Here is a 20,575-nt window from a genome sequence, read left to right as displayed (position 1 = left end):
ACCCTTCCTGCTGCACTGCAGTCTTGCATTGCCAGCGGGTGATGGGCTCCCTGACTGCACTGGGCTCCCCGGGCAGGATCCGGGGGACAGCCTGCTCACATCTGCACCCCCCAGGGAAGCTGTGGGCTCAACCACCTCTCGTCCCTGACTGGGCATGGTGTGCTGAGCTGTTCTTTACTTCCTGTGGATTTCTCCTTACTGGCAACTGTGGGCAAATTCTGCTCTTTCCCTGATATAAATCAGAATCTAATTTAGTGTAAAAACAAGCCAGTAAACACTCCTGCAACAATTATTTTAAACCTCCTGGATGCCAGGCATTCTCTCTCTCTTTTTTTTTTAAGTGGAGACCAAAAAAAAAAAAAAAAAGAAAGAAAGAAAGAAATAGAAGCAGGACTTAATCCCAAGCACTCTGATATGGGACATAGGCTGTTCCAAGTGGCAGTTTAACCCACGGCACCACATTGCCCTCCCCCACCCCTAGGTTGAATTTAAAAGTAGACTTAAACCAATGCTTTAATAGAGGATTCGTTCAAGGGGAATCTTTTTTTTTTTTTTTTTTTTTTTAATTTTTGACAGGCAGAGTGGACAGTGAGAGAGAGAGAGACAGAGAGAAAGGTCTTCCTTTTGCCGTTGGTTCACCCTCCAATGGCCGCCGCAGTAGGCACGCTGCGGCCGGCGCACCGCGTTGATCCGATGGCAGGAGCCAGGTGCTTCTCCTGGTCTCCCATGGGGTGCAGGGCCCAAGGACTTGGGCCATCCTCCACTGCACTCCCTGGCCACAGCAGAGAGCTGGCCTGGACGAGGGGCAACTGGGACAGAATCTGGAGCCCCGACCGGGACTAGAACCTGGGGTGCCGGCGCCACAGGCAGAGGATTAGCCTATTGAGCCGCGGCGCCGGCCTTCAAGGGGAATCATTTGACTCCTTACTAACCCTGTGGCATAAATGCAGGCTGGTGGGGCCGGCTGTGCCAGAGGTAGATCTCTGGAGGCTTAGTCTCACTGTTGGATTTTAGAATCTGCACAAAGACTCGGGCCAGTGCTGTGGTGCATCAGGTTAACACCCTGGCCTGAAGCGCCGGCATCCCCTACGGGCGCCAGTTCTAGTCTCGGCTGCTCCTGTTCCAATCCAGCTCTCTATGGCCTGGGAAAGCAGTGGAAGCTGGCCCAAGTCCTTGGGCCCCTGCACCCAAGTGGGAGACCCAGAAGAAGCTCCTGGCTCCTGGCTCCTGGCTCCTGGCTTCGGATCGGCACAGCTCTGGCCATTGCGACCATCTGGGGAGTGAACCATCAGATGGAAGACCTCTCTCTTTGTCTCTCTCTCTCTCTCTCTCTGCCCCTCTTCTCTCTGTGTAACTCTGACTTTCAAATAAATGAATAAATCTTTAAAAAAAAAAAAAAAAAAGAATCTGCACAGAGACCATTTCCAAGCTGTGTAAGAGAAAAGAGAAAACCCTGGGCTTTGGTAACAACAAACTTACTGTTTTCTGATGAATGGTCTGGGGAAAAGGTAGACTTTAGGCTTTAAATATAAACAAGAAGAAGCAAGATTGGCTAGGGGCTTCTGGGGTCCGTGTCCCAACCCTGAGCAAAGCAGGCCATCAGTTTTCTTTCTGCATTTCTGCCGTAAGGAGAAGCAGGGTATGCATGAGGATCCTTGGTTTCTTCGTGCAGGTACATGATCTGAGGACTAAGTTGGTAGGCCTGGGAGACCTGTCCCGAGGTGCTGCTGAATCAGTAGGGTCTACTGTGACCAGGAAGTTCACTCTCTACATGCTTTTACTTTTTCTAGTGAGAAGTTTGACTTCAGTACTTGTAGAGAGGCCAGGAGAACTGCAGTTTTTGCCAGGCCTGGTTGTGAGCGCATGAACTGCTGTAAGCAGAGAGCAGACTGGCCTTAACATCAGCCCCGTGGATAGTCCTGTTTCTGTCCCTGTTAGCATCCATGAGCCCCTGTGAAATGGGGGTGTTGATTCCTGCCCCACTCAGCCTTTCCAGGCTGGTATATGACTGCCCTCCAACCAGTGACTAGTAAAGTCACTGGGGTCACATCGTAAGGGAAGTCTTGGCTTTCCTGTTCTGCCAAGAGGAAGAGCAGATTTGTCCCAAATTTATTAAAAAAAAAAAAAAGGGATTCCCCTCTGGACCATTGAATACATATTCACTTAGTTGTGAGCATAGCCTAGAAATGAAACAGCTTTTAAGCTCTCTCTGAGGTGAAACACTTGTCTGCAGGTTGGTGTGCCAGGCACATATTAATTCCTTGAAAGCAGGGACCATTCTTGCACCTAGAAAGCTCTGGAAGCATCTGGCCTTTTTTTTTTTTTTTTTTTTAACATTAATTATTTATTTTGAAAGTCAGAGTTACAGATATATAGAGAGATCTTCCATCCACTGATTTACTCCCCAGATGGCTGCAATGCTAGTGCTGGACAAGGCTGAAGCCAGGAGCCAGGAGCTTCATCTGAGTCTCCATGTGGGTCGCAGGGGCCCAAGGACTTGAGCCATCTCCCACTGCTTTTCCCAAGCCATTAGCAGGGATTTGGATCAAAAGTGGAGCAGCCAGGACAGGAACTGGCACCCATATGGGATGCCAGTGTTGAAGTCTGCAGCTTAACCCACTGCACCACAGTGCTGGCCCCAGCATCTGGATCTTATAGACAGTTCAGGTGGGAACAGGACAAACACATGTTGATTGCTGTAAAATGCAGTGTATTTAAAAGTCCTCAGAGTTATAGACCAGCATCCCATAGGGGCACTGGTTCGATTCCCGGCTGCTCCACTTCCAATCCAACTGGGAAAGCCAAAGTGTGGGAGACCTAGAGGAAGCTCCTGGCTCCTGGCTTTGGATCGGTGTAGCTCCAGCCGTTGCGGCCAATTGGAGAGTGAACCAGCAGATGGAAGACCTCTCTCTCTCTGCCTCTCCTCCTCTCTCTGTGTACCTCTGACAAAGTTAGAGAGAGAGAGGGAGAGACAATTTCTATCCGCTGGTTCATTCTCCAAATGGCTGGGTCAGACCAAAGCCAGGAGACAGGTGCTTTATCCAGATCTTCCATGTGGAAGAAGGGACCCCAGCACCTGGGCCATCTTGCACTACTTTCCCAGGCTCAATAGCAAGGAGCTGAATCAGAAGTGGAGCAGCTGGGAATCAAACCGGTACACATATAGGACACTGGAGAATTGCAGGTCGCAGGGTAACCCACTACACCACAGTGCTGGCCCCTCTTGCCTTTGTTCTTAACTAGTTTTTCCTAACACTCATCCTTGGACCTGTCCTCTAGAGGTATACTTGGCTGTCATAACTCTTTCTGTGGCATCTTGTTTTCTGCTTTTGTCTGATCATTTTTCTGTCTGTCATCTACCTCAGATTCGTCCTTTAAGCTTTCCCGTGAATTCCTTCCTGAAGGAACACTGACACCTTTTACTCCTCTGCTCAGAGGTGCTCAGGAAAGTATTTTAATGTGCAGAGTGCCCCCACAGCTTCATCACACTTGAATGCTGTCTTTTTTTTTTTTAAAGATTTATTTATTTATTTGAAAATCAGAGTTACACAGAGAGAGGAGATGCAGAGAGAGATAGAGGTCTTCCATCTGATGGTTCACTCCCCAGTTGGCTGCAGTGGCCAGAGCTGCGGCAATCTGAAGCCAGGAGCCAGGAGTCTGTTCCTGGTTTCCCATGTGGGTGCAGGGGCCCAAGGACATGGGCCATCCTCCACTGCATTCCCAGGCCACAGCAGAGAGCTGGACTGGAAGAGGAGCAACCGAGACTAGAACCCGGCGCCCATATGGGATGCCAGCGCTGTAGGTGGAGGATTGGAAGATTAACCAAGTGAGCCACAGTGCCGGCCCCTTGAATGCTGTCTTAAATCTGTCACCCAAATGTGGGTTTCTATGCCCTGTTCTTGACAATTCTGTGCTGCATTAGAAATAGACCAAGTTTGCCAAATGAAAGCAAATGACTCCTCTTCAAGTAGCCTGGTCCAGATAATTTAACCACAAAAGCACAGTTTCTTGGGAAGCCTTTGCTGACCGTGTATTCTCAGCCTACCATATATGTCATCTTAATTGTGTTTATCACAAGTGCAGGTCTATGTTTATTTGTCTGATCATGTGAACCCACTAAATTGTAGGTTCTCTGGAAGCTGAGCCTACACACGATGTGTCCACAGTGCCTGGCTCAAAGCCTGGCATTCCTGTTGTGCAGTCCAGGGCCGGGGAAGATGGAACTTGGGCTGTAGGCAAGAGTGTGACCATGTTGGCTTTCCAACTCATCTTCCTAGTAGCAGAAGCTTTTGGTTTAAAAAGAGAAGGCGAATTGGACTCTCCGGCTTTTGTGAAACATAAAAGTGGCACTCCTTTTGGGCTGCTGCCTTCCCTGCTGTTTGGAATCGTTTATCTCTGGCCAGGCCTCTACTCAGGCATACCAGGGTGTGCCCGGGCCTGGAGCTGTGAACGTGCTCCCTGCGGTGTGTAAAGTTGGGAACGGAGAAGTGGCCTGCAGCTGCAGCAGGACAGTGTCCTGAGGCCGAGTTCAAGGGTACACCACTCCTGGGTGTTCTGGGAGCATGAGCTGAGAGAGAGGTGCAGCTTGAGACTTGTTCACCCTGCAGGAAACCTAGGCTGAAAAGTACTTGGCGATCTTGTCTCCCATTCCCTGGAAGCAAAAAGCAGTTTCAACCTCTCTAATCTCTCCTTTGATATCCTAGCCGGAAAGCTAGATAAACTTCCATTAACACATCTCTTGAGGCCACCAGAGTCTCTGTGGGTAAAGACCCTGTGCAACCGACCTGCAGAAGCCTGTTTAACTCAAAATGGCCTTTAGTTCCCACCCTGTAAGACCATGGGGTCACAATTTCAGAGGCTTTCCTACAGTTTATGCTCAAAGAGGGCGATCCCCTCACGTTCCCTCACCTCTCATGGCATAAAACAGGGATTTCTCATTCTAGTTTTATGACCATCGAACTCCTAGCAGTTACTAAAGTCCTTTTCCTCCCAGCCTCCCTCCTCTCTGCCTCACACCACAATGTACTCCCAACCCATGCAGAGTCTACAGCAAGAACCTTCTGGATTGGCCAGAACTGCAGCCCTCAGATGGGTGTTTGTGTCTAAGAACTAACTTCCTCCTTCCCTCTCTGGACAACCATATGAATGCAGCAGCCAAATGTCAGAATTATCTCCCTGTGTTGAGATTCTCCTGTCCCTAATCCAGAAATCCCAGAAGTCTAGGGACGCCCTGGGGACCTTCTGGAAGCACTAATGATAGCAGTTGGGGTGGGGGTGGGGGGCTGCTTTCCCTGCAGGGCTCCTCTGCAAGGGCCTGGCCTTCTGGCCCCGCCCACGCTGCTCCCTGCCCTGCACATGTGACACCTGGCTGGCCAGTCTCCTGTTGTCCTGCCCTCACCTGTTGTAGAGCTTCTGTTGTTTTTAAGAGGAAAGCAGGAGGTTAAAGAGTTTTGTAAATTGAAGAAATTGAATAAGATCATAGACTATTTACCCACATGCTTGCTATAGCTTGAGGTTCATCACTGCAAGACTTGCCCATATGTGCAGATGGCAAATGCTCCGTTGGGTTCTTGAGGGTCAGGGTAGTGCAGAGTTAGGATAGGAAGCTAGGGGAGCTGGGGCTGGCATTTGTTGTAGTAGTTAAGCCATAGGTTAGGATGCCCACATCCCATATCGGAGTACCTGAATTCGAGTCTTGGCTCTTCCTGATTCTGCTCCAGTGTCATTTTACTGCTAACGTGCACCCTGGAAGGCAGCAGATGATGACTCAAGTAGTTGGATCTCAGGTCAGGCATTGTGGCCCAGCAGGTTAAGCCACTGCTTGGTATCGGCATCCCACACTGAAATGCCTGCGGTCGAGTCCTGCCTCTGCTTCCCATCTAGCTTCTTGCTGCTATGCCTGGGATACAAAAGATTAATGAATTCTCAAGAACTTGGATTCCTCCCACCCATATGGGAGACTTGGGTGGAGTTCCTAGCTCCTAGCTTTGGCCTGGTCCAGCCCTAGCTGTTGTGGGCATTTAGAGAGTAAACCAAGTGTAAGATCCATGTCTCCGTCTCTCTCTCCCTATGCCCACCCCCATCACACTGCCTCTCAAATGAAAAAATTCAGGCCAGTGCTGTGGTGCAGCGGGTTAAAGCCCTGGCCTGAAGCTCTAGCATCCCGTATGGGAGCCGGTTCAAATCCCAGCTGCTCCTCCTCCAATCCAGCTCTCTGCAATGGCCTGGGAAAGCAGTAGAAGATGGCCCAAGTCCTTGGGCCCCTTCACCCATGTGGGAGACACAGAAGAAGTTTCTGGCTCCTGGCTTCAGATCGGCGCAGCTCTGGCCATTGGGGTCATTTGGGGAGTGAACCAACAGAATGGAAGATCTCTCTCTCTCTAGCTCTACCTCTCTCCTTAATTCTTTCAAGTAAATAATTCTTTAAAAAAAAAATGAAAGAAAAAGAAAATTAACAAATGGTTGAGTCCCTGCCACCCACACAGGTGACCCAGATGGGATTCCTGGCTCCTGACTTGAGCCTGGCCCAGTCTGGGCTGTTGTAGGCATTTGGGAAAAATCCCTCTTTCTGTCTAACTGTCCGTCCCTCTCTCCCTGTCCCCTGTCCCCTGTCTCAAATTAAAAAAAAAAAAAAAAAAAGTGGTGGTGGGTGGTGTGCCGGAGGGGACAGAGTGAGAGGACGAGAGGAGCTGGAAGGCTTGACCAGAGGCCCCACGTTGTCTCCCATGGGCTCCCAAAGAGCTGGGCTGGGCCTGGCAAGAGGCCTGAGGAGCAGTTAATGTAATAAGAAAACTCACCTATGCTGTGTTGATTTTTTTTTTTTTTTTTGACAGGCAGAGTGGATAGTGAGAGAGAGAGACAGAGAGAAAGGTCTTCCTTTTTGCCGTTGGTTCACCCTCCAATGGCCGCTGCGGCCGGTGCATTGTGCTGATCCGAAGCCAGGAGCCAGGTGCTTCTCCTGGTCTCCCATGCGGGTGCAGGGCCCAAGGACTTGGGCCATCCTCCACTGCCTTCCCGGGCCACAGCAGAGAGCTGGCCTGGAAGAGGGGCAACCAGGATAGAATCCAGCGCCCCAACCGGGACTAGAACCCGGTATGCCGGTGCCACAAGGCGGAGGATTAGTCTGTTAAGCCACGGTGCCGGCCAAAATGCCTTTTTAAAATATCAAATTTTCAAAAGACTGAACGTAGAAATGATTTGCCTAGAAGTTGTAGCTGGCAGGATTCTGGATGTAGTTTGAGGTCTAGGCCAGCAGGCTTTGCCGAGATTGAAAGCGTGATGTGAGAGGCGATCTGTGATTGTGCCTTAAGAAGCCGAGAGAACAAAGTTGCCATGAGCGGAGATGGCTCACCCCCCAACCTCGCCTCCATCTTTAGTGACTTTGTGAGGTCGCTGCTGTCATTGCTGACCATCTGTGCTGTTTCCCACGTCACTTATGGGCCCTGTGAAGCCCTTCCAGTCCCGTTTCCTAGCATGTACCTGGGCCTTTAGGAATCCTCACTGTTCGCCCTGCCCCCACCTCAGTGCCTTTGTAGTTCCCCCGTCCTTCTGTGCTCCCAGGAACACCTGCTCCCTTCTAGGTAACTCCAGTGTCAGTGCACTTGGGAGCCTTCCCTGATGCTGCCATCTGAGAGCAGAGCTGCTGTGTGCCCCCAGCCTTGAGCTTATTCCCTAAAGAAGCCGTGATGTACTGAGAGAATTGAGGGGTTTGAGTTGGCCACCATGGGCAGTGTCTGTAGAGTGAGTATTGGAATGCCTGGGTGTCTTCACCCTTCCAAGGTACAGTGAGTGCCTTGTGAACTTCTGCATACTGTGGTCCTACTGCTTCCTGGGCCACGTTTTCTACTGAAGGTCTTAGCATGGAATTTCCTTCGACTTAAACCACTCAAGCTCACAGGAGTACCTCAGGCGTTAGTATCTTGGGGCTGCATCCACCCTAGTGAGCGTTCATCTTGAAGCACAGAGGAGTGTTAATCCTTTCCGTTTCCTTGTGTGGAAGCTGCTCGGTCCTCTAGCTCTCTTTCTTCTGTGCTTTGTCTAGCTCTATTTTGTTCTTGTTTTTTGGTAATTTTTTAAGAATTTATTTGAGAGCAGCGACAGACACACAGACACTAACAGAGCTCCCCCCTGCTGGTTCAAGCCCCAGATGCCCACAATGGCCAGAACTAGACCGAGGCCAAAGCCAGGATCCCAGAATTCCATCCAGGTCTCCCACATTGGTGGCAAAGACCCAAGTACTTGGGCCATCACCTACTGCCTCCCAGGGTATGCATTATCAGGAAGCTGGAATCAAGAATAGAGCTGGGACTCAAACCCAGGCACTCCCATAGCAATGTGGGTGTCCCGGATGGCATCTCTGTTCTGTGCTAAATGCCCGCCCCCATCCCTGTTTTGCACGCTCTGGCACATTCCCCTGCAGCATTCCCAGAGAGGATGTAAGGCCAGAAAAGATGGTTTCACTTTCTTTCCTCTCCTGGAGCCAAGCATTTTCTGGCCTTTTGAGCACTGACTTCAGAGAGCAGTTTGCAGGCACTTTTCTGGAGTTAGGATTGGGAGTGCAAAGTCCGTCCCCTAGAATGTAGATCAGATTCTCTTTCCCCAAGCAGCTGATCTAACAAATGCATGACAGTACAGAGACATGTCCACCACCCATGTCCGCCTCTGCAGCCCAGCCCACCCGTGTTAGTCAGAGATCAGCAGAGAAACAGACCGGCAGGATGTTGAGCGGTTTATTTTAAGGAATTGGCTCATGCAGTTGTGGGGGCTGACGCACTGGAAAGTCCAGCAAGAGCCGTGCTGCAGTGCTGGACCTAAGGCTGTCTAGAGGCTGGCTTCCCTGCTTGCAGGGCCTCAGTCTTTTCTGTTCAGGCCTTCACTGTCTGTGGCCCACCACGTCACAGAAGGTAGTCTACTCCCCTCAGAGTGTGCTGCTATCAATGTTAGTCACATCTCTCTAGCATCTAGGCTGGTGTTTGATAGACCCCAGAGGCTAGCCGCGTGGACAAATAAAATTAACCTTCACACCGTCACGCTAACTTCCCAGCCCTGGTTTGTGGTCTTCTGCCTCTGCTCCTTTCATTCTCTCTGAAGAGTCTGCTCCCTGGGCAGGCATTTGGTGCGGTGACTAAGACGCTGCTTGGGATGCCCCTATCCCATTTCATAGTGCCTGGGTTGAAGTCCTGCCTCCGCTTTGGATGCAGCTTCCTGCAGATTTGCACCCTGGGAAGTAGCAGATGACGCCTCGAGCACTTGGGTTCTTGCCACCCACATGGGAGCTGGATTGAGTTTCAGGTTCCTAACTTCAGCCTGACCCAGCCCTGACTGGTTGGGGGCATTTGGGGAGTGAACCAGCTGGCGGAGGGACTGTCTCTCTCTACTTTTCAAATAAAGTGAAAATGAATAAATGAAAATTAAAAGCAAAAAGTCTACTCCTCTTTCTGTAACAGTTCTTCCTCCAGTCCAGTCGCTGGCCTGTGTTTCCAGTCTAAGCTAAGTCAGTCTCCCTTTTGTCCTTGGACACCTGTTTTGTCCCATGGGAGGCTTCCCTGGGGGTCTGGGCCCCCTAGAACTTGGAGATTTCCTCTCATGTCTTGTTTTAGGTATTGGCAAGAATGTGGTTTGCGAGAAGGCGGCAACATCGGTGGACGCCTTCCGGATGGTGACCGCCTCGCGCTACTACCCGCAGCTGATGAGCCTGGTGGGGAATGTGCTGCGCTTCCTGCCTGCCTTCGTGCGCATGAAGCAGCTGATTGCCGAACACTACGTGGGCGCGGTGATGATCTGTGATGCCCGCATCTACTCGGGCAGCCTGCTCAGCCCCAGCTACGGCTGGATCTGTGACGAGCTCATGGGTGGCGGGGGCCTACACACCATGGGCACCTACATCGTGGACCTGCTGACACACCTGACTGGCCGGAGAGCTGAGAAGGTGCACGGGCTGCTCAAGACCTTCGTGAGGCAGAACGCTGCCATCCGTGGCATCCGGCACGTCACCAGCGACGACTTCTGTTTCTTCCAGATGCTCATGGGCGGGGGTGTGTGCAGCACGGTGACACTCAACTTCAACATGCCGGGCGCCTTTGTGCACGAGGTCATGGTGGTGGGCTCGGCAGGGCGCCTTGTCGCCCGGGGAGCTGACCTGTACGGGCAGAAGAACTCCGCCATGCAGGAGGAACTGCTCCTCAGGGACTCGCTGTCCGTGGGGGCGGGGCTGCCGGAGCAGGGGCCCCAGGACGTCCCACTGCTCTACCTGAAGGGAATGGTCTACATGGTGCAGGCCTTGCGCCAGTCCTTCCAGGGGCAGGGGGACCGCCGCACCTGGGACCACACCCCTGTCTCCATGGCGGCCTCGTTTGAGGATGGGCTGTACATGCAGAGTGTGGTGGATGCCATCAAAAGGTCGAGCCGCTCCGGGGAGTGGGAAACTGTGGAGGTGCTGACTGAGGAGCCTGATGCCAACCAGAACCTGTGCGAGGCGCTGCAGCGGAATAACCTATGAGCCAGCGTGTGGGCTCCCTGCCCCCGGAACTGTGACAGGGAGCGGGGCTGGAGCAGACTGTTGCACCGAGTGAGTCAGCTTAGGCCAGGGTTGGGTGAAGCCAAAGGGTGGCCCTGGAAAACCACCCTCGCTGGCTGCTTACTCACTCCTCAGACTTGCAGGGTGGCGAGGGCGAGGGCGCCCTGCTCAGGGCTGGCACCATGTGTGTGGCCTGGAGCCGCCACCAGGCCTCTCTGTGGTTATCCCAGTGAGTGCAGCCAGCACGAGCCTGCCTTGTGGGCTCCTCTGCCTGATTTGTGGTCCTAACAGGCTGAGAAAGTGCAGCACGGAGCCCGCAGGGCTGCCCCTTGAGGCCTGAGAAGTGACAAGAAGCCTGCGGCCAGGCCCTTCTCAAGCCGGGCATCTCGGGCCGGTGAGGGCAACAAGTCGCGGCTCAGGGAGCCTCCCCCGTGGCCCGGCCCCTCCGCCAGGCCGGGCTTTCCTTCCCTGGTGGGAGGGGGTCTTTATTAGGTGAGCTTTCAGGAGCCTGTTGACCTAGGGAAGCTGGCCTCTGGGCAGAGAGGAGACAAGGCAGAGTCTAGAACATCCGACAGTCAATAAACCAGAAAATACGGCCTCCTGGCGTGTGGGGTGGTTCTTTCCAGTGGCTGGGTTTCTTCGCTAATTAAAGTCTTGTTTATTACCGTAGATTGTTTTCTTTCCTCGCAGCAGCTCAGCAGCTTAGCCTCCCAGGGATCTGTCCCCATCTTGTGGGCCATCAGAGGCCGGGTTAGTCCCTCATGGCCAAATCCCAGGAGCCCTCGGAAGAAAAGGATTTCCTCAGAGCACGAGAGTCCAGGCGGCCGGCCTGCTGTCAGGCAGCCAGCAGGAGAGTGTGAGTCAGGAGGCCTCTGTTCTTAACTCTGGGGGTGGCTCCAGGAGGGCACTCGGGGAACGGAGGTGGGGTTGGTCCCGGGAGGCTGGGCAGGGTGAGCATGAGGGGAAGGCTTCCCGCGCTGCAGGTTTGGCTCCTGCCTGACCCGACTGGCCAGTCCGTGTTAACTGTCACCCTGTCCCCACAGGTGCTTCCCAGCCACGTGGGAAGTGCGGTGGGTGCCAGGAAAGGCCATGTCCCCTTTGTTTCCTGTCCCAGGCGGCGAGGGTCCACCTCCGTTCCCTCCTCTGACCTTCCTCCCTCTTCCCTTCCCTGGCTCCTTGATAGAAAGGCCCAGCCAGGGCTTCCTGTTCCTCTCGGCACCCCTGGTAGAAGTCACCAGGCCTGTTTTCCTGTGGTGTCCTGCTCTCAGACATTGTCCTTGTGAAATAAAATAACAAGGGCAGTGTTGCATGTGCTTCTGCCATGCTGAGCCCCCTGGGCAAACAGTTCATACATATTCATCTCCAAGCCGCTCTAGGAAGGGACTGCAATTAATATACCTGTTGTTCTCATCAGAAAGCTCAGACAAACAGGGGAAGTTATTTGCCTCTTGTAGGCTTGTGGGTTTTTTAAGTTTTTTTTTTTTTTTTTTTTTTTTTTTTTTTTTTTTTTTGATAGGTAGATTTACAGACAGAGACAGAAAAGTCTTCCATCTGATGGTTCACTCCCCAAATGGCCACAATGGCCAGAGCTACGCTGATCCAAAGCCAGGAGCCAGGTCCCTCCTCCTGGTCTCCCATGGGGGTGCAGAGCCCAAGCACTTGGGCCATCCTCCACTGCTTTCCTGGGCCACAGCAGAGAGCTGGACTGGAAGAGGAGCAACTGGGACTAGAACCTGGTGCCCATATGGGATGCTGGTGCCGCAGGCGGAGGATTAACCTAGTGTGCCATGGCACCAGCCCCTAAGTATCTTTTTTTAAAAAAAATTTGTTTGAAAGGCAGAGTTATAGAGACGCAGAGGCAGACAGAGATCTTCCATCAGGGGCCTGCGCTGTGACACAGCGAGTTAACGCCCTGGCCTGAGGTGCCAGCATCCCATGTGGGCACCAGTTCAAGACCTGGCTCCTCCACTTCCGATCCAGCTCTCTGCTGTAGCCTGGGAAAGCAGTAGAGGATGGCCCAAGTCCTTGGGCCCCTACACCCGCATGGGAGACCCAGAAGAAGCTCTTGGCTCCTGGCTTCGGATTGGCACAGCTCCAGCCGTTGTGGCCAATTGGGGAGTGAACCATCAGATGGAGGACCTCTCTCTCTGCCTCTCCTCTCTCTGTGTAACTCTGACTTTCAAATAAATAAATAAATCTTTAAAAAAAAAAAAAAAAAAAAAAGATCTGGGCCAGCGCCGTGGCTTAACAGGCTAATCCTCTGCCTTGCAGCGCCGGCACACCAGGTTCTAGTCCCGGTTGGGGCGCCGGATTCTATCCCGGTGGCCCCTCTTCCAGGCCAGCTCTCTGCTATGGCCCGGGAAGGCAGTGGAGGATGGCCCAAGTCCTTGGGCCCTGCACCCCATGGGAGACCAGGAGAAGCACCTGGCTCCTGGCTTCGGATCAGCGCGATGCGCCGGCCACAGTGGCCATTGGAGGGTGAACCAACGGCAAAAGGAAGACCTTTCTCTCTGTCTCTCTCTCTCTCACTGTCCACTCTGCCTGTCAAAAAAAAAAAAAAAAAAAAAAAAAAAAAAAAAAGATCGTCTATCCGATGGTTCACTCCCCAAATGGATGTGACTGCCGGAGCTGGGCCAATCTGAAGCCAGGAGCCAGGAGCTTCTTCCAGGTCTCCCATGCTGGTGCAGGGGCCCAAGAACTTGGGCCATCTTCCCCTGCTTTCCTATGCCATAGCAGAGAGCTGGATCAGAGAGGAGCAGCCGAGACTTGACCTGGTGCCCATATGGGATGCTGGCACTGCAGGTGGCGAATTTGCCTGCTACACCCCAGCACCGGCCCCATCCTGTAGGTTTGAAAAAGCTGGGAGCCAGGTCAGGCCCATCTGACTTCACAGCCTGACCCTGAACCGGCTGTTATCCTGGCACTTGTGGCTCTTCGTACTGGCTCCTGAGTACTCAGGCATTGTCCTTGCAGCAGGAATCCCAGCCGGGCCTGAGCTGGGAAGGGGAGAGTCACCAGCAGGCAGGACACAGACAGTGGAGTGCTGCCCTGAGGTCATCAGCCCATCGGCTCAGCTCCAGGTACGTCCTAAATTTGAGAGTTGACCAAGAAAATACAAGATGGCTTGGATGCTCCTACAGAAATAAGAAAGGGGAAGTCGCTCACCCAGAGTGGCACTTAGGTTCTGGAGAGCTCTGTTGTTTGCAGAGCCACAGAGGAAAGAGCTGGAGCAGGTGGCAGTGGGCCTAGTGCCGAGCTAATTAACTAGGACCTCAAGCCAAGTTGCCAGAAGAGTAAACCACCCAGCATCCCTCAGAAACTTCTGTCATCCTGTGTCTCTCGGCCATCAGAGCTAGTTGCTGTCACCTTGGGATGGGGAGGAGAGATGGCCCTTGAAGTGACCCAGATAACCTGTGCCCAAAGGAGTCCTGCAAACCCTCGCCTTCAACTGGTTCCAGGCTTGTCCTGCAGCGCCCCCTCCTGGAGGAAGGCAGCATCATCTCCCAGAGCCTGTTTTTCAAATTTGAGGATGCCACCTTCTCTTTCTCGGGTCGAGTTTTTCCAGACCAGTGGAGATTCCGTCACCTTTCCCCCTGTGTTATGGCAAGCAGAAGAGAATCTTCAAAATAACCTGTTGCTTACTCAGCTTCCAGCAAGATCTTGTGGGATTGGGGGGGGGGGCACTGGTGAGGTCATCCCCTTTCCCTGCCTCTTTGGCCATTCAGGCATCATATTTGAGGACTCACAAAGTCTTGAGGAAAATGTTTATTTTCAATGAACTCAAGTTCCCCTCTCCACTTGAATGCGTGGGCCTGTCCTGATGGCTGTCCTGGCTCAGGCTTAGCAGGAGGGACCGAGCGGGACAGGACAGTCACTTGTACTGAGGAGAGAGCGGGGGCACAAGTGGAGCCGTGCAGACACTCAGCATCTTGTCGATGTCCACCTGGGCTGACTTGTCCACCTCGGCCTTGAGGCAGGCAGTCGCCGCCACGCTGGGCAAACCCGCAGGCTCCTCTCCAGCGCCCTCTCCTATGGGAGCCGGAGCAGGGGTGGGGGCCAGTAGTGCATCGAGGCAGGGCACGGCAAGGCCGGAGCCCAGCTCACCTGGCACGGGCAGCAAGGCCTGCAGTTGCTCCACACCCGCCTCCTCAGGAACCAGGGCCAGCTCCGCCTCAGGCTGCGGCTCAGCCTTGGCCTCCTTGTCCCCCTCCCCTGCCTGGTTCAGCTCAGGGTTGCAATAGTTGATGTACTGGTACAGTGGCCGCAGGCGCTGGGCCTTTCCTGCAAGGGCCCAGGGCGGGGCAAGGGCTAGAGTGCCAGGCTCTGTGTCATGTTGGGCCAGCAGGCAGGGAGGGAAGAGGAGGCCCAGGGGCTGCCACTCACGCTCTGGTCCCAAGGCCTCTGAGGGGGCAGGTACTGTGCTGGCCATGGCGGCCAGCACAGGAGCCGCAAGACTCTTGCGCTTCTTTGCTTTCTTGTGCTGTTTGGGGGATGGTGAGGGCTCACTCTGGCTTCCCTCCGACTCCTCCCTCTGCAGCAGTAGCCCTGGTGACAGCTCAGCTTCGACCCTAGGATGGGCATGGAGGCTAGAGCTGGGGAGGCTGGGGGACCGCAGCCATGGACAAGGGACCTGCCAAGCCAGCCCCCAGGCCCTAGGCCTAGGGAATAGCCCTGCCTACCCACCACCCCAGGGCTGGTTACCTGTCCCTTTCCTGGTCAGTGAGGCCCCAGGCCTAACGGGCCCAGAGCTCATGTGAGCCAAGTCCTCATCTCCCGTGGTGCTCCCCACAGCAGGAAGCAGTGGTAGTGGAAGGAGACAAGAATCTGCTCTACAGGAGGGCAGGACCTAGAACCCCACCAGGGTGTGAGCCCCACACCTCAGCCCTGTGGCTCTCTCCCCCTGGAAGCCTCCTCACTTGACTGGCTTCCTCTTGGGCCCATGACCAGGCCTCATGGGGGAGGCCAAAGGCCTGGGGCCTCTCTCCTCTGGTGCTTCCACCTCCGGCTTGAGCCCTTGCTCCTGGAGCTCTGGCTCTGAGGCATGTCCTCTTGGACACCTGTCTGCACCTGGGGTCCTGCAGGCCTCGTAGGCTGGCACCAGGCACTGAGCTTCCATCACTGGACACTAGAAGTGACACATAGACAACCGGTCACCATGGTTAGGTAGAATCTATAGCCATCAGTCAGCTTGTGCTCAGCTTTAGCCACCAAACACAGGGTAGAGGGCACCAGCCCATGCCCAGCCCCAGCTGGGTCATCCGGAGTCCGGCCCCCCAGGGTGCCATGGCTTCACAGCCTTGGCCATCACCTCGGAGCGGCCACTGGGTGCCTTCACGAGCTGTGTGGACCCCATGGCCACCCCTTCCTGGGCTCCTGGCGGCCTCTCCACCCCTGCCGAGGCCATGGCTGCGCGGGGTCAACGCGTCCTCGCCGGTTACCTACGGAGAGAAGGGAGACGAGCCATGAGGGGCTGCACCGGTGGACGCTGAGCTGACCACAGTGACTGGCTGGGAAGCAAGCTGCGAAGGGAAATTGGTGGTCGCCCCACCTGCCCTCGGCTGGAACTACAAGCCCCAGAAGGCCTTGCGCCAGGGTCACTGCCCCTGACCTCAGGGACGGAAGCCATGCGTCGCCTGGCAACAGCAACTCCCTTCGCGGTGCTGCAGCTGGCGGCAAAACTGCTAGAGTGAGCCGGGCTCGGGGTTTACCGGGAAGAGGCCGCGAACCCCGAAGGGACGTGGGTTAGCGGCGGGGCGGGAGACTGGAAGGGGGCCGGGAACGGGGGGCACTGCCAGGGTCTGGGTCTGGGTGGAGGGAGGAGGCGCAGGGCTGGGGAAGGGAGCCCCGGGCGGGGGGTGCACAGCCTGGCAGGCCTCGGTGCACCGTTGCAGGGCGTCGAGGACGGCATGTGCGAGGGCCCGTCCCGCATCTCGGGGCCCATCCCCCCAGACCCCACGCTCTGCCCAGACTACTACCGGCGGCCGGCCTCAGGTGAGTCGGGGGTGCTGCGGAGGGGGCAAGGCCCGGGCTCGCCTCCCGCTCCACCGCTGAGCTCCGCACTCCGCCCTTTCCCGCCCCTCAGCCCAGGGGCGCCTCGAAGGAAACGCGCTGAAGCCGGACGCCACCCCACCCCGCGGGCCCCGCATCAGGCCCGGAGGCCGAGAGATCTTGGAGCGCGGCTGGCGCGGCGTAGGGGGCGTGCTGCTGCAGCTCGAGGGGGTCTCCCTCAGTCCGCGGGTCCCGCCCAAGAGTAAGTGCGGGCAGAAGGGGCGGTGAGACAGTTGGACACAAAGCGGCTGTCCCTGCCCTGACCTGGGCCCAGGCTTTGCCTCTCTCGAGCCTCAGTTTTCCGCGGGAGGGGACTGAATGATGTCCCCAGGAAGCCCTAACCTCATTAATTCAGCATCCAAACGTGTCTCTTGTGTGCCAGGCCTTGTGGGTGCTAGGAAAGCAGGGTCAAAGGCAAGGTGGGAGGCAGTAAGTGAAGACATGAGGCGAACCAGGGTATTCTTTACTGAAAAAAATAGAGAAAATAACGAGGGAGATTGACATGCAGGCGGGGGAGCAAGGGGAGGTCCGGTGTGTGCGCAGCGTCTGGCAGACGCAGTAACCGGGAGATCTTCCTGGAGAGGGCGGGCAGGGAGCTGGTCAGGGCAGAGCCTGGGAGCATCTTTCCCCCAGGGAAGGACCCTAAAGACCATGAGAAGGAGAACCTGAGGCGGATCAAGGAGATCCAGAGACGCTTCCGGGAGCAGGGCCAGCCCCAGCCGCTGAAGGCTCTGTGGCGCTCACCCAAGTATGACAAGGTGGAGTCTCGAGTCAAGGCCCAGCTGCAGGTACCCGCCCCAAGGAGCCAAACCCTGGCCTGCACTGTGGGGAGGGAGGCACCTGATGCTGCCACGGCGTGGGGCTGGGGTCACTTCTCAGAAGTGGTCATGGCTATGCTGGTCATGAATGGCAAGTAGGGATTGGGCAAGGGGAGAGTAGTAGAGAATATTCCAGAAAGAGGGCAGGCGTGTGGCCCAGTGGTCCAAACACTGGTTAGGAAGCCTGTATTCCACATCGGAGTACTGGGTTCCGTCCCCAGCTGCGGCTCTTTGACCCCAGCTTCCTGCCGGGGCGGATCCAGGGAGGCAGTGGTGAAGGCTCGAGTAGCTGGGTTCCTGCTCCACCTGAGGGGCGCGGGTCGCACTCCTGGTGCCCAGCCTCAGTCATTACAGGCACCTGGGGAGTGAGCCAGGGAATGGGAGCTCTGTCTGCCTCAGGAAAGGAAAAGAAAAAAAAAAGCCAAGTGTAATTAAAAAAATAAAGAACATTCCGCAGAGATGGAACCTCACAGGTGGGAGTCCGGAGACCAGCGGGAGCGGGCAGTGAGGGTGCCAGGTTCTCTGCTAGCAGTGTGGCTCCCACTGGGAGAGGGGAAAAGCATGAGGTTAGGCCAGGAAGTCAGCCGGACCTGCGTCATAACGGACCCCCAAGCCGCTTCCCTTTTTTTCTCCCTCCTTCCTCCCTTGCTCTTTCTCCACTTCTTCCTTCCTCCTCCTTTCCTTTCCTTCCAGAGAACCAGAGCGCTCCCATGTGCTGGGTCACTCTCCGAATGCCCACAGTGGCCAGGCCAGGCGCCATCACCACTGCCTCCCAGTGTTTGCATTAGCAGGAAGCTGGGGTGAGCAGCCAGAGCTGGGGATGGAACCTAGGCACTCTGATGTGGGACATGGGATCGTAACTGTGCTGAGCCACATAAATAAATTGTATTTATTTGAAAGACAGAAAGAGAATGCTAGATCCTCCATCCATTGGTTCACTCCACAAATGCCTGCAACAGCTGAGGTTGGGCCTGGCTGAAGCCAGGAAACCAGAACTGAATCCCATATGGGTGGCAGGGACTCAAATACTTGACCATCACCTGCTACACACACACACACACACACCCAAGGATGTATATTAGCAGGAACCTGGAATCACAAGTGGAGCCCAGACTGGAACCCAGGCACTCTGATAGGGGTGCAGGCATCCTAAGCAATGTCTTTTTTTTTTTTTTTTAATGATTATGGTATTTTCAAAAATGACTGCTTATTTTCATGTACTTGAAAGGCAGATTGAGATATAGAGACAGAAACAAAGGGCGCTTCCATCCTGTGGCTGGGACTGGGCCAGGCAGAAGCCAGGAACCTGGAACTCCATCTGGGTTTCCCTAGTAGAAGGCAGGGTCCCAAGCCCTTGAGCCGTCATCTGCTGCCTCTCAGGATGCAACAGCAGGGAGCTGGACTGGAAGTGAGCAACCAGGACTTCAGCTGGCGGTCTGATATGGGATGCCGGCATCTCCAGCGGCAGCTTAACCCACTACACCACCATGGCCACCCCATAGGCAGGGTCTTCACTGCTGTGCCAAATGCCCACCCCAAAGGCACTTTTCAAACGTTTACTTTGAGGACAGTGGAAGGGTAGGGCAGGGGTATCGTGGTAGGATTCGGTCTTGCGTACATAGCGGCACCATTTTTCTACCCAAGATCTCAGAAGGATGAGCAAGTTTGAGAAAAAAAGACAAGGTCACCCGTGGATGGTCTGAGACTGGAGCATTTGTGGGATTGCCAGGGGGTGGGATTGTGTCCAGGTAGCAGATGGACACTCAGGTCTGGATCTCAGAGTGAGACCCAGGCGTTATTGACCATCAGGCTGAGCACAAGGAAACCAAAGAAATGACCTTCTGGATTCCAGGGCCTGGAGGCCAGTCGTCCGTGACCTTGGAGGGACTACGGCCAGGAGGCACAGCTAGGAAGGAGAGCAGAGAGTGGTAGCTGGACCAGGACTGAGGTAGAAGAAAGGTGATGATGAGGAGCAGTGCCCCTTCAAGAGGGAACAGGCTCGTAGGGACGGGGAGAGACGTCCCGAGTGGCAGGGACAGGGCATGCTCCTGTGGCTGGAGACCCTGACCTCAGCCTCGCTGCTCCCTCTGCTGTACCCCACCCCCAGGAGCCTGGCCCTGCCTCTGGGACAGAGTCTACCAACTTCCTACGGGCGCACTCCCGCTGCGGCCCTGGCCTCCCACCAACTCGTGTCCCCAGTCCCCAGCTAAGCCCACAAGGTCCCAAAACTAAGGTGAGATGATATGTAGGGCCGGCAGGTGGTTGGACAGGGGAGGGGAGGCGGGTGCAGGGGCCCAGCAGTGCCGTCAGCCACCATCACCCTTGCTATGTCCTACAGGGGCCAGGCCTGGGTGTGGACTTCATTAGTCACAATGCACGAGCTGCCAAGAAGGCCCCCCGGCGCCATTCCCGCTCGCTGCAGGTCCTGGCACAGGTGCTAGAGCAGCAGCAGCAAGCCCAGGAGCGCTACAATGCCACGCAGAAAGGCCACGTGCCCCAATAGTAGGTCCCACTGGCCGAGCCTCAGGGTAAGGGGTGCCTGTGGCAGGTGGAAGCCAGCTCCTGCCCCGGGGTCATCAACCCTGAGCCTGTTCGTCCACAGCTTGTTGGAGCGCAGGGATCTGTGGCGGCGGGAGGCTGAGGCCCGCAGGCTTGGCCAGCCGGATCCCAGCATGCCCCCTGGGCACACTCTCATGCCTGAGAGCCAGCGGCTGGAGACGTTGGACAGTCTGCTCCAGAGTAAGTACCAGGCAAGGAGGGGCTGGGCAGGGAACCCACAAGGGACCCCGCGCCCCTATCCAGCACTCACTGCTCTGCCCCCTGTAGGCCAGAGCCAGCTGCTGCGGGAGCTAATACTGCTGCCTGCTGGGGCAGACTCACTGAAGGCCCAGGGTCACCGTGCAGAGCTGGACCGGAAGCTCGCGCAGGTAGAGGAGGCCATCAAGATCTTTTCCCAGCCCAAAGTCTTTGTGAAGATGGATGCCTGAGCCCCTGTGTGGGGGTCGTGGCGAGGAGGTTCATGCTACAGATCGCAACATGGCTATGCAGGGCAGGGTTGGGCCCCGTTACAGGGCGGTGGGGTTGGCAGTATCTCCAGAGCACTCTTCCCAGCCACCAGTGACTACGGAAGGGCTATCTCAGCCTTTGGCCCCTTTGACAAAATTAAACTTTTTGTACATGGTAGAGTTTCCAT

At 55.2% G+C, this 20,575-nt stretch overlaps 3 protein-coding genes across 3 annotated transcripts in view; 2 read left to right on the top strand and 1 right to left on the bottom strand.

Moving 5' to 3' along the window:
- The window catches only part of GFOD2 (Gfo/Idh/MocA-like oxidoreductase domain containing 2), a 52,828-nt gene extending 41,628 nt beyond the window's left edge, over positions 1–11,200 (top strand). Inside the window, exon 3 of the mRNA XM_062176977.1 lies at positions 9,600–11,200. Coding sequence (XP_062032961.1) covers positions 9,600–10,498 — 899 coding nt within the window. The 3' untranslated portion in view covers positions 10,499–11,200. The remainder of the gene's footprint in view (positions 1–9,599) is intronic.
- A 3,101-nt stretch (positions 11,201–14,301) lies between these two features.
- On the bottom strand, positions 14,302–15,920 carry C19H16orf86 (chromosome 19 C16orf86 homolog). The gene is made up of 4 exons (XM_062177186.1): positions 15,825–15,920; positions 15,442–15,641; positions 14,900–15,084; positions 14,302–14,824 (listed from the first exon to the last, which is right to left on the bottom strand). The coding sequence occupies exons 1-4, from the start codon at positions 15,918–15,920 to the stop codon at positions 14,388–14,390; spliced, it is 918 nt and encodes a 305-aa protein (XP_062033170.1). The 3' UTR covers positions 14,302–14,387.
- A 119-nt stretch (positions 15,921–16,039) lies between these two features.
- On the top strand, positions 16,040–20,558 carry ENKD1 (enkurin domain containing 1). Its single transcript, XM_062177160.1, has 8 exons — positions 16,040–16,202; positions 16,408–16,507; positions 16,599–16,766; positions 17,198–17,352; positions 19,490–19,615; positions 19,721–19,884; positions 19,985–20,121; positions 20,209–20,558. Exons 2-8 carry the CDS (start codon positions 16,423–16,425, stop codon positions 20,367–20,369), a joined length of 996 nt encoding a protein of 331 aa, XP_062033144.1. The 5' UTR covers positions 16,040–16,202; positions 16,408–16,422; the 3' UTR covers positions 20,370–20,558.
- Positions 20,559–20,575: the final 17 nt, after the last annotated feature.

The sequence above is a fragment of the Lepus europaeus genome, chromosome 19, assembly GCF_033115175.1.
Source record: "Lepus europaeus isolate LE1 chromosome 19, mLepTim1.pri, whole genome shotgun sequence".
Classification (NCBI taxonomy): domain Eukaryota; kingdom Metazoa; phylum Chordata; class Mammalia; order Lagomorpha; family Leporidae; genus Lepus; species Lepus europaeus.
This window is presented reverse-complemented; position numbering and strand designations above follow the sequence as displayed.

Excerpts from the sequence above, each read along its gene's own strand:
- ENKD1 (XM_062177160.1), top strand. The coding sequence starts at position 16,423 with ATGTGCGAGGGCCCGTCCCGCATCTCGGGGCCCATCCCCCCAGACCCC. Across the intron at positions 16,508-16,598 it reads CTACCGGCGGCCGGCCTCAG|CCCAGGGGCGCCTCGAAGGA; the intron begins GTGAGTCGGGGG and ends CCCGCCCCTCAG. Across the intron at positions 16,767-17,197 it reads TCCGCGGGTCCCGCCCAAGA|GGAAGGACCCTAAAGACCAT; the intron begins GTAAGTGCGGGC and ends TCTTTCCCCCAG.
- C19H16orf86 (XM_062177186.1), bottom strand. The coding sequence starts at position 15,920 with ATGGCCTCGGCAGGGGTGGAGAGGCCGCCAGGAGCCCAGGAAGGGGTG. Across the intron at positions 15,085-15,441 it reads GGTCATGGGCCCAAGAGGAA|GGTCGAAGCTGAGCTGTCAC; the intron begins GCCAGTCAAGTG and ends TGCCCATCCTAG. Across the intron at positions 14,825-14,899 it reads AGAGGCCTTGGGACCAGAGC|CCCTTGCCCCGCCCTGGGCC; the intron begins GTGAGTGGCAGC and ends CTGGCACTCTAG.